The sequence below is a fragment of the Saccostrea cucullata genome, unplaced genomic scaffold, assembly GCF_032062105.1.
Source record: "Saccostrea cucullata isolate Sc308-1 unplaced genomic scaffold, CSIRO_AGI_Scuc_v1 ctg675, whole genome shotgun sequence".
In the NCBI taxonomy this organism is placed as follows: Eukaryota; Metazoa; Mollusca; class Bivalvia; order Ostreida; family Ostreidae; genus Saccostrea; species Saccostrea cuccullata.
The window spans coordinates 19,857-34,942 of record NW_026919187.1 but is presented as its reverse complement, the minus strand read 5'-3'; the positions used below and the strand labels follow the sequence as shown (position 1 = coordinate 34,942).

General features: G+C 33.8%; 1 protein-coding gene across 1 annotated transcript in view; it reads left to right on the top strand.

Moving 5' to 3' along the window:
• The window catches only part of LOC134281836 (ral GTPase-activating protein subunit alpha-1-like), a 47,253-nt gene that overhangs the window by 30,193 nt on the left and 1,974 nt on the right, over positions 1–15,086 (top strand). The window contains exons 37-46 of the mRNA XM_062764278.1: positions 706–860; positions 2,619–2,800; positions 7,002–7,109; positions 7,322–7,393; positions 7,634–7,757; positions 8,264–8,419; positions 8,567–8,725; positions 9,063–9,190; positions 9,565–9,680; positions 9,914–10,024. Coding sequence (XP_062620262.1) covers positions 706–860; positions 2,619–2,800; positions 7,002–7,109; positions 7,322–7,393; positions 7,634–7,757; positions 8,264–8,419; positions 8,567–8,725; positions 9,063–9,190; positions 9,565–9,680; positions 9,914–10,024 — 1,311 coding nt within the window. The remainder of the gene's footprint in view (positions 1–705; positions 861–2,618; positions 2,801–7,001; positions 7,110–7,321; positions 7,394–7,633; positions 7,758–8,263; positions 8,420–8,566; positions 8,726–9,062; positions 9,191–9,564; positions 9,681–9,913; positions 10,025–15,086) is intronic.

The window sequence follows — 15,086 nt, the reverse complement described above, 5'->3', positions numbered from 1 at the left end:
AGATTGTCCATGACCTAAGGGTGTGTCATGACCATGACCCAAGGTCATTTGGGGAAGTTCAAGGTCACTGGAAGAAATTTTCATAATTTGTGTCCTGTCCATATCTTTCTTATGGATAAATTTGGTAGGTTCTCAATTCACACAAAGATTGCCCTTGACCCAAGGGTGTGTCATGACCTTGACCAAAGTTCATTTGGGGAAGTTCAAGGTCACTGGAAGAAAAAGTTCATAATTCGTTTCTGGTCTACATCTTTTTTATGGATAAACTTGGTAGGTTCTCATTCTACACAAGGATTGCCCATGACCCAAGGGTGTGTCATGACCTTGACCCAAGGTCATTTGGGGAAGTTCAAGGTCACTGGAAGAAAAAGTTCATAATTCATGTCCAGTCCATATCTTTCTTATTGATAAACTTGGTAATTTCTCATTTCACACAAAGATTGCCCATGACCCAAGGGTGTGTCATGACCTTGACCCAAGGTTATTTGGGGAATTTCAAGGTCACTGGAAGAAAAATTTCATAATTCATGTGTGATACATATCTTTATTATGGAAAAACTTACTTTTGAAAGAACCCAGCGGGGGGTATTTTGTCCCGTTTGGACAGTTCTAGTTTTTAATTAGTTTTTGTTCAGGTGTCAAGTTTAAGCAGGCTATTTGTCCAGATATGTCAAATGTGAGTCAGTCTTTGAGATTCTTTTACAGATGCCAAAGCTTTGTTAGATATGTCAAGTGTTGGTGAACTTGAACCTCTGTTGATGCACTACGACCAGGAGATTTCCCACAATGAGACAGAGCGACCCAGTTCTGAGATGCCTCTGTATAACTTGTCACTGCCTCATCAGGACAATCTAAATGATGTAAGTCAGCACATTATGAACTACAGGTAACTCTCACTGGTTCAAACTTTGATTTCTTGAAGTTTTTAGCTCACCTGAGCCAAAGACTCAAGTGAGCTTTTCTGATCACATTTTATCCATCGTCCGTCCGTCCGTCTGTCTGTCTGTCCAGCTGTCCGTCTGTCTGTCCGTCTGTAAACTTCTCACATTTTCGACTTCTTCTCAAGAACCACTGGGCCAATTTTGACCAAACTTGGTACAAAGCATCCTTGGGTAAAGGGGAATTTAAATTGTTAAAATAAAGGGCCAAGTTCCCTCACCATGGGAGATAATCAAGAAAAGACAAAAATAGGGTGGGGTCATTAAAAAATCTTCTTCCCAAGAACGACTGGGCCAGAAACGCTGAAACTTATTTGGAAGCATCCTAGGGTAATGTAGATTCTAAATTGTTCAAATCATGACCCCCGGGGGAAGAGCGGGGCCACAATGGGGAATCAAATTTTTACATAGAAATATATAGGAAAAAAATTTGAAAATCTTCTTCTCAAGAATCACTGGGCCAGAAAAGCTGAAACTTATGTGGAAGCATTCTGGGATAGTGTAGATTCTAAATTGTTCAAATCATGACCCCCGGGGGAAGGGTGGGGCCACAATTGGGAATCAAACTTTTACATAGAAATATATAGGAAAAATCTTTGAAAATCTTCTTCTCAAGAACCACTGGGCCAGAAAGGCTGAAACTTATGTGGAAGCATTCTGGGGTAGTGTAGATTCTAAATTGTAAAAATCATGACCTCCGGGGGAAGGGAGGGGCCACAATGGGGAATCAAAGTTTTACATAGAAATATATAGGAAAAGTCTTTGAAAATCTTCTTCTCAAGAAACACTGGGCCAGAAAAGCTGAAACTTATTTGGAAGCATCTTTGGGTAGTGTAGATTCTAAATTTTTAAAATCATGACCCCCGGGGGAAGGGCGGGGCCACAATTGGTAATCAAAGTTTTACATAGAAATATATAGGAAAAATCTTTGAAAATCTTCTTCTCAAGAACCATTGGGCAAGAAAAGCTGAAACTTATGTGCACATGGAAGGATCCTGGGTAGTGTAGATTTCAAAATGTCTAAATTATGATCAGTGGGGTAAGGTGGGCATGCATTATGCATTACAAGGGGGAAATCTGGTAAAGAACAAAATGGTCAAAGCTTCTCAGGTGAGTGATGTGGCCCATGGGCCTCTTGTTTATCTCAAAATCTCTCTTTATCATTTGTTGTATTTATAAGGGCATCTATTTATTCAAGTTTGTTCAAATCATGACACCTGGGAATAGGGTGGGGTGTGGTAGGGAGGGACCACAATATCATCTTAATTGTACAGAGTAATGTATAGGGAAAAAGTGGAGCACTGTGTCATTTTGTGAATAAATACCAAAATATGATGTCCTTTGCCTTAGAATAAATGTATGAAAATTATTGCATGTTCCAGATCTGTACCTAAAAATACATGTGCACTTTAACATTTTAGCATGGTTGTGAAAGGTATATTAATAGATTTCAGTTAAGATTTTCAAACCAATTACATGCAATTAAACCAGACATTTCGGATTATTTCCAAACTCTTGGTCTCTTGAACTTAACCTGAATCCTGAAGACTTTTAGTCATTGAGAATTACCTGTGTTTTAGTATATCTTCTAAGTTGGAGTACATAGTTTAGATCTGCAGCTGTGTATAGTTGTATAGTAAATAAATAAATGTACTAATATGTTAATATCTCCCTTTGCAGATGTTGAGGTATATAGGTCACACCAGTCCTGAATGTCACCTGATTCCCGGGGAGCCCCTGAACCTGGAGGCCTCCACACCTGAAGGATTTAGTAGCGAGAGTGAGGAGGCTATAAAAAGGATGGTTCTACATCAGAAAAACAATGAACTGCAGTACTACAGCAAACACAAGGCAGACAGAGGGTGAGTGATTCCTGACGGGACACCATTAAATATAGGGTTTATACAGGCACAGAATGTTGGGACAAATAAGGTTTATGCAGGACAAGTAAAATAGGGTTCATAACAGGCACAGATCATTGGAACTTTTTTTTAATTATAGCAGTTCAAAGCTGGATTTTGTCAGTGCCATTTCAAACAAAGTGAACCATATAATAATTGAAAAAAAAACTTGAAGACATCTTGTGCATATGCAAAATTATATACAATTTGTGGTTATCAAATAACATTCCAAGTGTTTTTTACATGATCAGCATGTGCTATTTTTAAATAGGTTTTGAGTATATAAATATTTTTAGCATTAGATGTTTATGCCCATGTATAGTTAAAATGAATATTTGCATGATTTGATTTGATTTTAATTTTTCCTTTGGACTACCAGAGGTGTGGAATTCCAGAAGTAAGTGTGTGTTGTTCTAGGGCCAGGTCTGTAGTTGTTGTCAGTTGTTTCTGTAGATCTGTCAACCTTCATCAAATTATAGCTGTTTGAAAAAAAAAATCATACTCATCATTTTTTACTTTGTTTCAATATCTTTTTCAAGAAAAGATCTTTCAAATAGCACATTTATTTAATGTTTTTATCTTTTCTCATTCATGGCACCGTCATTTTTTCCCTTTAAAATTCAAGCAATAAGTTGTACTTATCTATTTTACAAAAAGTAAGGCCTACTTTTTCAACCAAAGTTAAACAAAAAAGGTACTTTCTCAACCAAAGTAAAACCAAAGCTTTGAAAAAATCATTTGATATACATTGTGAAATCATGTTTCATGGGGGAAAATTTCCATTGTTTCTGTAATATTTTTTTGTTGATCCTTGAAAGTTTGACCCTAAGAAGATATTAAGTGATTTTACAGTATTTCTTTTTGTTCACAGCACCATATATTTTTAAAATGTCTACATTCTTATGTATATTTAATTTAGCACTTTTTTTAACCTCATGAGGGGGTGATGTAACTATAATGATGTCATGACAAGCAATCAATTACAAGTTAGAAAAAATATCACTGTGTTAGCATGGTGAAACATCTAGAAACAGTGGGAGAAAGTTACATGTATATTCATATTCTTCTAATTTTCATCTTAGGGCACTGAGTTCTTTTCTTATCGCATTTATTTAGGTGTATGAAACTCTTTTTTACTTTCAATTTATGATCAACAGGTTTCACTTTCCTGTTTCTCAAGATAACTGGTAATTTGATGTAATTTGCTTCATTTAATTATGTAGATTAATAAAAAAGATATGCTATTTTAAACTGCACACTAACCGGAGCTTTTTTGGGTTTTTCCAATTTTCTTCTCCGTGAATAATTACTTTTCTCTGAAAGGGCACTGTATTTCATTATAGAGTAAATATTCCACTTTGATATTTTGCTACATCTTTTCACATTTATTCTTGTAGTATTAAAGTAAAAATCAACAATGTTAATTTTGAATGAGTTATAAACTAAATTTGACATCACTTGTGTAGTAAGTAAACTGATGTGTAAAGGTTCAAATAATGAGTTTCTAAAGTGTGCACTGAAGAGAGACCAATATTTAACAATTCTACAACTGTTTTGTTCCCAGAGCTACCATGTGTCCCAGTATATTGTAGAATTTTGTAATTAATAGTTTACTTTTATACTTTAACATAAAATGTGTAAAACATCCTACAGTATGTATACTATTTGAAGAAGATTTTTTTTCTCTCTTTATATTGTTGAATAACTCCTCACTAGTGATTATAAAATTGTCTGCAAATTAGACCTCTTCTACCCCCCCCCCATCCACACCCCCCCCCCCCCTTACACACACACAAAGCAAAAGGATGTTTAAATTCACAATTGAATACAACTTGTTGATATTTATGTTAGAAGAGTTAGTCTAATCTGGAGGGATATACTGAAAGATTGTAGATTTTATTAGATTTAAGTTTAGTATAAGATAGAAGGGTACATTATTTGCTGTTGTGTGATGTTTGCACTATTGCTGATGGTAAAAATTCCATTTTCTGAGATACTTCTTGTACATTTTATTGAAGCATAATTAGAAAGACAGTAAATAGATTCATATTCTACAATTTATTGGGAACCTTCATGATTTCTTTGAGAGGAAGATTTTAATCTGTTTTTTAACAAGACATATTTCTTTACAGTATAACCTGAAAGTGTTGCTAGTGTGTTTTAATCAGAAACTAATTTAATACTTTTTAGCTCACCTGAGCCGAAGGCTCAAGTGAGCTTTTCTGATCAAAATTTGTCCGTCATCTGTCGTTGTCGTCGTTGTCGTTGTTGTTGTAAACTTTTCACATTTTCATCTTCTTCTCAAGAACCACTTGGCCGATTTCAACCAAACTTGGCACAAAGTATCCTTGGGTGAAGGGGATTCAAGTTTGTTCAAATGAAGGGCCACGCCCTTTTCCAAGGGGAGATAATCATAAATTTGTTAAAAATTAATGGCATTTTTAAAAAATCTTCTTCTCCAGAACCGATGGGCCAGGAAAGATGAAACTCAGGTGGAAGCATCCTCAGGTAGTGTAAATTCAAGTTTGTGGTGGGGCCAAAATGGCCGACCCTAGTTTTACATAGGAATATATAGGAAAAATCTTTAAAAATCTTCTTCTCAAGAACCACTAGGACAGGAAAGATGAAACTCATGTGGAATCATCCTCAGGTAGTGTAGATTCAATTTTGTTCAAATCATGACCCCCGGGGCAAGGGTGGGGCCAAATTGGCCGACCCAAATTTTACATAGGAATATATAGGAAAAATCTTTAAAAATCTTCTTCTCCAGAACCACTGGGCCAGGAAAGATGAAACTCATGTGGAATCATCCTCAGGTAGTGTAAATTCAAGTTTGTTCAAATCATGACCCCCGGGGCAAGGGTGGGGCCAAAATGGCCGACCCTAGTTTTACATAGGAATATATAGGAAGAATCTTTAAAAATCTTCTTCTCCAGAACCACTGGGTCAGGAAAGATGAAACTCATGTGGAATCATCCTCAGGTAGTGTAGATTCAAGTTTGTTCAAATCATGACCCCAGGGGCAAGGGTGGGGCCAAAATGGCCGACCCAAGTTTTATATAGGAATATATAGGAAATATCTTTAAAAATCCTTCTGAAGATCCACTGGGCCAGGAAAGATGAAACTCATGTGGAATCATCCTCAGATAGTGTAGATTCAAGTTTGTTCAAATCATGACCCCCGTGGCTAGGGTGGGGCCAAAATGGCCGACCCAAGTTTTACATAGGGATATATAGGGAAACCTTTTAAAATCTTCTTTTCAAGTACTTCAAAGCTATGATTAGTGATATTTATATGGAATCATCCTGTGTGTAGATTCTAGTTTGTTCAAATGATGAACGCCTGGAGGGGGGGGGGATTTAAGCCTGATGTGCTTTGTGGCCCCTGGGCCTCTTGTTAAGAATAGTTTTGACAAAATATGAAGTAAATAGTCAGAGAACATTGATCTATATCATCTCAGAATCTGTACTGTATGAAGTGGAACGTTTTGTTTACCATATATTGGTGGTGGTGTAAAGAATATATATAGTGATGATGTCTGTAAAAATATATTTTTTCTAAATTTTCAAACATATTTTTTATAAAATTTTGCTCTGTCACAAACATTATCAAAAAAATCTGCTGCGATAAACATGTTAACGATGGCCCTCCCTCAATGTGGAAAGTTGAATCTGGAATTTAAGAATCTTTAAACAAATTGAAATCAAAAACTTTTATTGTAACAATTTCATTTGATGCTTCTGAATATAATTCTTAGTATAAAGTTGAGTCCCTTAAGAAAGATTTAATGAAAAATAATTTTTAATCCTTAATATGAATCATAACAGATTACATTTGAAGAGAAAACCTTTTTTTTTCAAATTTAGATTCCAAATGCGATATAGATTATTTAGATACATGAATATGAAGTTATTTATCAAATATTTAAATATTTATCAAATATTTAACTTCTATTTCCAAGATGCAAATAAAAAGTATAATTTATGATTCATGCATTATACTGTGATAAATACCTGTCCACTTTTATGACACTGGATAATTTTTTTATATTAATTAGTTTATTGTAAGAACCGAAAGACAAAAAAAGTTTTCCTTTTTGAAGGAAAGGTATCTGGGACTTGTAATTTTATAAATATAACTTTTTTTTCTTTCCACTTGCAGTATGTTGGCCAAGCCTCAAGTTCCCAGTGAAGGAGAAGAGAGCATGCCTCCATTCCAGATGTGTAGAATGCTGCTAGACCAGTTAGGACTGCTCGCCTGGGAACAGAGGTATGACATATCACTTAGCATTGTTTAACTGATCAATTTGTGATAGGATCAAAATACCGATGCTCGCCTGGGAACAGAGGTATGACATATCACTTAGCATTGTTTAACTGATCAATTTGTGATAGGATCAAAATACCGACAACCATGGGTCAAAGTTTATAGGTCAAAGTTTATATATACATGTATGTTTACAGTGTCAGTTGTATTTGTAGATGCCACTTTGACCTTTTGAGGAAGAGTGATAAACTTTTGAGAGAACTGAAAAACCTGGACAATCAAAAATGGTGTGTGTAATTGGTTCATTTCTAATTGTAGGTGTGAAGAAATAAAAGAAATACAAAGACTTTAAGATTACAGATTATAAACAACAATATTGCACAATGGAAAAAAATATATACTAGTACCTGAAGAATTTTTTTTATTAATATATTGTATATGAATGAAATTTTTTCTTGCATCAGATCTCTATTGTATGAGTCTAAGAGTTATTTATTCAACAAAAGGATAATGCTTTATTTTTGCAGTCGAGAAACACATAAGTTTGCTGTGATATATGTGGCTGAAGGCCAAGAAGACAAGAATTCTATCCTCTCGAATTGTGGAGCAAGTAAAGCATTTGAAGACTTCGTAGCTGGGCTAGGATGGGAGGTAACCACTGAGGAACCTTTATAAAAATTACTGTATGTGTTGCTTATGTAGTAAAAGAAGCTTGTTTTTGTCTGTACAAATGTCTTGAGAGCTTGTTTAATACCTGGTGGCAGTAATGGTGTCTGAGGACAGAAAGTTAACTAAAGTCCCAAACTTAATACATGTATGTTGACTAGGCCTGGGTTTCATAGTTTAAAGAATTAAAGAAAAAAAAGTCTGCAAAGCAGGATGACTCCTCCTTCCCTTTTCTTTTACACCATTCAAATTAAGGAATAGAACATGTGTATTGATCTCTTGACCTTGGCCTATGATGAATCTTTTAAGAATATTTCTAGCTATCAACATAATGTATAGAAGTTAACAAGTTGACCTGGCCAGAATGTGTGAAGTAAATTTGAAGTCAGTAATCTGAAGTTCTTTACAGAGTGAAAAATGATGGTAACCAAAGTTTATTGCTAACAAGGTTGATATAAGTATTTTGATTTAATATTATTTCCTACTTTCAGGTGGACTTGGAGAGCCATCAGGGGTTTTTAGGGGGACTCCAGCAGAACAGGACAACAGGAGACACAGCACCATACTATGCCACATCACTTACAGAATGTATATTTCATGTCTCTACAAGGATGCCCTCAGGCTCTGATGATGCTATGCATATAAAGGTAGTAAAATAATAACATGAAGGTATAAAACCACATTATAGTTATGTAGGGAAACATGAAAGCCAGTGAGCAAAATAAATGGATTTCTTCACATTGTGCCTAACACTGTGGTTTTGTCATGCATTGATGAAGAGGGTATTTTTGTAGATGAGACATTTAGGAAATGATGAGATTCACATTGTCTGGTCAGAACACACCCGAGATTACAGGCGAGGAATTATACCTACTGAGTTTGGGGATGTTATTATTATTATTTATCCACTACCCTCAGGGCTGTATAGAATTGAGATTAATAAAAAAGCAGAGGTAAAAATTCAATTATACTGACACACATGCAAATATTTTTGTTCAGGAAACTTACAAAACTTCAATTCCAAGCAACCCAAAATTATGAAGCTTTATTTCTGAATCTGTAGAATTTCAAATTCTTTTCAATATAGGATACCAGTAGTATTTTTGTCCTATTTTGTTTATGTTCATGCTAAAGTGATAAAGACCCTGTATTTTTTTGCCACCCATATTCATTTGTCCAGAATGCACTTTGTTGCTGATTTGAATTGTTATTACCCTTGACCACTGATATTCTGTATTCTCTGACATTTTAAAGCACTGTTATTTGTATACTGTTGGATCTTTTTCCTAGGTTCCTTTCTTTGGACCTCTGTTTGATGGTGCAATATTGGACAGGAAGGTTCTACCAGGTCTAGTCCGGGCCACGGCAATCAACGCTAGTCGTGTCAAACGATCACTGCTGCCATTCTATCACTCATTGTATCCTTAATTAATAGCTCTTTAAATCTTATACAACAAAACATGTTGATAGCAAATACATTGATCAGAATTGGAATAGGGCATAGAGGAAAAAGTGCTTTACTGATTTCACGTAAAATAAGACAGACACAATAGATTATGATTCACAAAAGAGCAATCTCAGATAAAGTAAAACATACAAGAACTGTCTACTTAATGCAGTACATGTGTATGTATGTGGTTATACATCAGTTACCGGTACTGGTCCAGGAGTAAATAATATTTTTTCCTTTCTAGTGTATTTTAATTATAATGAAAATGTACGTATAGTCATTGGCATTCTGTTGATAAAGGTATACAGTTCCAATGAGCTTAGTTTACTTAACTCTGTAAAGTTATGAAGAACGAGCTAAGAACTTTGAGACAGTCATACAGCAGCATGTTGCTTTCACAATGTTTGAAGACTTCGCTGCAAATGTGTTCGCACCTGTCCTCCCTCAGAATGCTATAAGTAAGTTAAACTTGTATGTCAGTAATGGCTACTGCTTAGTTTATTTTTATATGCCATTGCATTTTATATATATTAGATAATGCAATAATGTTGTAATTAATAAATAACAATTCACATCTTATCTTATAAAAAATTGGTCAATGCTCATTTCTGTCAGTTATAACAAACATTACTGGAGATAAATAGCATAAATTTTTCAACTTACCAAGATTAATATTTGTTCTATTTTACAGTTATGGACCAATCCCAGGACCTTAGTATCACTGCCAGCATGACATCAGTCGATCAGTCACAAAACAGCATTGGGGAGCAGGTGTCCCCCGCCCTGCCCAGACAAAGCAGAGGTAGGAAAGCACAATCAGCCCTTTGGCATAAGGGCAAGGAGAATCTGGTTTTCTACTGAGTTACTTCCCTTTGTTTGTAGCTTGTTATGTTGAGAGACATCTATACACAGGCTGTTGATCAGCAACTTGGATTGTTACAAAGACTAATAGTTCATTAAATTCAAACTAACATGTTGTGGTTTCTTAGTCTGTTTATGAAGATTGAAGTATCGTATTTAAGACTGAGTTTGGAAATTGAATGTGAAGATATGTATAAATTTCCAAACTCAGGACTTATTAATAAGCTTTCAAGTTGGACTGATAGTCAGATACTGGTGGTAATGATTGAGCATGTTGTGTGCCTAACCAGATTGTTTTGCATTCAGTATTAAAATTTCAGTGACTTCTTATTTTATTTTTCAAATGATTGCTAAAAAAGAAGAAAAACAAATGCCTTTGACTTTTTTTTCCTACAGAAATCTTAATTAATTGAAGATCTAGTCTGCTATCAATGTAAACACTCACACATAGTATGTTTATTTGTGGAAATGTGTAAAGATTTTATCATATCACTTTTGAAAGTCAATTGTGTTCTTCAGAAGCTGTTACTGATAATTTTTAGTAGGAAAATTGCTGGAGATAAATAATTTTTCTACACCATAAATCAGTTCAGATTTGATTTGGAATGGAAATGCCTTGATGTGCTTATTTTTTTGATTGGGTGTATGCTTTCTGTGGTATCAATTTTCTGTACACACTATTGTGATTTGATTGGATGCTCACTGACTGAGGCAGCCAATGGTGAGAGGTGTTAGATACTCCAGATTAGTGGTAAGTATGGCATGAAGATTGCATGAGATGTTGTGGCTGGCAGAATCAGAGGGCTAATTCTGCAGTTTCCCTACTAACATGATTGTGACTGTTTGACTTACGCATCTGAGTTCTTGCTTGTTTCCTAGAGTCCTGTTTATTAGACTGTACTGAGTTGTGTGGCTTGTTAGAGACTTTTGAACTTCATTCAAAGCATGTACAGTGACCACTCCCTAGCATCAGAAAATTTCAGATTCTCCAGACTGTGGTCCTATTTAAAAGTTATAATAATTGTTATTTTGAAATTCAAATATTGAATGTGATTGAATATGAGAAAAAATATCTATATGGCTTACATGTATCTTGCAATATTCACATGAAAGGACTGTCTCATCAGTAATTATCATGACTGATAACTTTCATAATATCAGTATTGTAATCCTGATTGCTGATACAGATTTTATTTTAAAACAATTTTATATACCACCGGTACATAAAAATGTATGGTATGTAATCCCCTGCTTTTTGTGAACAAATTCCCCCAGTATATCACCCTGATAAAGCACGAAGTAGTTTTATTTTCTGCAAAGTTCAAAAACTTCTTTTGTATCTTTTGTATGATTTCAGCTCAGATATATTTATTTTTTGACCCATGGTAAATCTCTTCCATAAACATAGGAGAACTAAAGCAGTTAAATGGTACCTTTAGCTCACCTGTATAATGAACATTAAAAACAAAACAGGTGCTTGACGCATTCTGCTTTTTTATGATCATAATTAAATTGCTTTTTTAACTGATGTCCTGCTTTGAGATTTTTTTAAAGCACTATTTTAGGCTAACAAGTATCATACGACCAAGGGAACTTAACCCAGGATTTCATTAAAAATACTCATTTGCTGTTTTTTAACCATTTGGTATAATTTAAGCTTACCCAGTACATGTATTTGTTTAATTTGTCATCTATTGTGATTCTGCTTATAAAATTGAGTCCATTGCACAGTATTTCAAATGTAGAGCAAACATTTTTTCTTGCCAGTTTGATCATATCAGATACATGTATGATTATAATCATTCTCTGCTCCCTCCTTTTGTGTCCAGGAATCCAGATACACAAATGACAACATCTAGTTTTTGTGACGAGGTTTGAAAGCACTGGTCCATGTTGTTATGAATGCGTTAATGTATCACATGGTGTTGTATATGTCTTAATTACACTGGTATTGTGATAGATTGTACATAGTTGTGCCATTTTATTTTAAATCTGCACATATAAACAGCTTGTACAAGGTTATACACATTTTGTGTTTTCTGTTCTCATCATATGTAACATAATCTGCCTGTTTCTTAGCCTGACAGGACACATCTTGGTGAGTCAAACTGCATGTTTTAGGCTCATTGTTTGTTTATTTCCATTCATATTTTTGTGTTTGTTACATGTTTTTTTCACATTTGGTTTTAAAGTTCACTGTTTATACTCATGAGAATGACATCTTTTGCTGGGTTTGTCTTTATACATTTTGATTAAAAGATAATGTTTTTTATATTTAGGGAAATGTCAGTTGAATTTTAAGCTCACCTGAGCTCAAAGCTAGTGAGTTTTTTCAGATCACATATTGTCTGGTGTCTATTTGTCAATTTTTGACATTTTGACCTCTCAAGAATCACGAAGCCAATTTCAACTAAACTTTTGGTGAAGGGAATTCAAATTATTCAATTTTGGCTTATTTTGCACAAATCATGACAACGCCTCCCCCCCCCCCCCAAGGACTAAGATGGGAAAGGAAAAAACTTCATACATGTAAGAACAGCTAACTCATGACTAGTCAAATATACAATACCGTAATATACAGGGAAACTCTGATAGTATAGATTCATATTTGTTCAAATCATTATCCATGGGTGTTGGATTAGATCACAATTGTTTTGGGCATTCAACTTTGTATAGGAGTATATAGGAAAAAATTCATTAAATTTTCTTCTCAAGAACAGCAAAAACCATGATTAGTCATAATGGTTTGGAAGATTCTTCAGATAGTGTAGATTTCAATTTGTTAGGAATATGTCTTTGGGATAGGTTGGAGACATAATGGGGAGTTTAAAAAGGGATATAATAAAGTTAAAAATGCTGATGAAGAACAACAGGGGCATTAGTAACTCAGGTGAGCTTTGTGGCCCATGGGTCTCATGTTACATACATGTATTTATAATGTCAATGGTTGTGGGGTTCAGTGTACCAGCAGATTTAATGGTAAATATATACTCCTACTTGTAAATAACAAACTGTTCATGTAAGATGCCTTCATTTGTTAGTTGTTGCAATTAACCTCAGCTGTGGCCAAGGCACTTATAAACACCTGACTAAATTTTACTTAATTTAATTTTTTTAATTTAAACAATATTTTATTCACAGATGTTGTCGTGAATAGGATTGGGCAGCAGGCGCAGCCTATTTTAGCCCTCTCCCTACATTTAGGTCAAGGTACAAAACAAATAGTGATATTAAAAGAATGTACAAAAGAAGAAAAAAAAAAACACAAACAAAATTAAACAAAGAAACAGAGAAAAAAACAGAAAAAGTCATATGTAGAAAATTAAACAAAAGAGAAAAATAGAATGAACAAAATAACAAAAAGGGAACATTACAGGGGGAGACAAAATACAAAGTAGTACCGGTTTGGGAGTACTTCTAACATAAAAATTATATCTATATATAGATATGACAGTGTTTATATATGTATACTAAATTTTACTTAAATTCTCTGAGGCAGTTGGGCATTTAATTTATGTATTAATTTAACTGAATAGCATTTAAACAGAAAGCAGTTTGGATTCATTTTACAAGATAGAAAATAATACTTGTAATATTTTTATGTAATAAATTATCAGGAAGTAAAGATTGCCCTTAGTTTTAGGTGTTTTTTACAAGATAGAAAATAATACATATACTTGTAATATATTTATTTGATCAATTATTAGGAAGTAAAGATTGCCATTAGTTTTTGGTGTTTTGATATGAGAGTAAAGCAGACAAAATTGTGGAAAAATACCATTCCTTATAGTAATTCCTAAGACATGTATGATAAATATATGATCTTCTGTTTTTGGAAGAACGCATGGGGTCATATTCTTATAGCATGAGCATTTTCACTTGTTTTTCTCCTCATCTTAAAATTGCTATTTACATGTTAACTTTTTTTTTAAATTTTTAACTTTGAAAATATCTTAAACCTGACTTAATTCTAAGAAATAAGAATCAAATATTACAATCTGCATGTCAGTTTTATAACTGTACAATGAAACTTGCAGGATTTAGCAATGTCCATAGGACTGTTAATTCCGCTGCATTTCATTTCCGGAAATATGCATAGCATTTCCGACATTTTTTTATTTCATTTCCGACATTTTTTGTTTTCATTTCCGACATAATTTTGTTTTCATTTCCGGAATTTACCTGTGTTTTTTTTCAAGTCAGCGAAAATGAAATTTTAAAAGTATTTATTGCAAAATATTGATTAAAAAAATATTGTAAAAAATCTATTTATTATAATTATACATATATGCATACATATAGCAATAAGTCCAGGTTAAAGAATTCAATGAACATACAACATTTTTACCTCATTTAATATGCACTAAAATAAATGTCAGTGACAGCACCAAACTTATGTCCAAGACATTTGATGTACTCTAATCCAGTTTTTACTGCGGTTGATAACGCATTCATTACACTGCTCTATACAGAACTTTAATTTTTTCTGCTTTACATCTGCGCAGAGTAATTCAGTAAACACTGATTCAATCTCTCAAATTTAAATTCAGGTAGTTGCCTACATTTTGCCACAGTCGTTTCATTGATAAATTTACAAAAACTCAGAAATTGGAATTCAATGATTTATTTTTTACATGTATTCCTTTAAATTTTTCGTAGGTAAAGTCTCCAAATTTGTTACCAAAGGTACTATCTGAAAAATGTTGTAAATGAAAACAAAAAAATGTCGGAAATGAAAACAAAAAAATGTCGGAAATGAAAAGTTGATAATTACTAAAAATTCCGGAAATGAAATGCAGCCGTTAATTCATGATTCATGTAATTTGTTGTCTTTAAGGTTCATAAACCCTCTGCTTAGTCATTGCTTGATCCTTAATGATTTTCCAAAAGAAATGTGTTTTATAAGTAAAATGCAAACAATTATAAGTAAACATAGCTTGCAGGGCAAAACTGGACAAAAAGACACTTCAACTTGACAAATTTATAAAGGAATAATAGACATT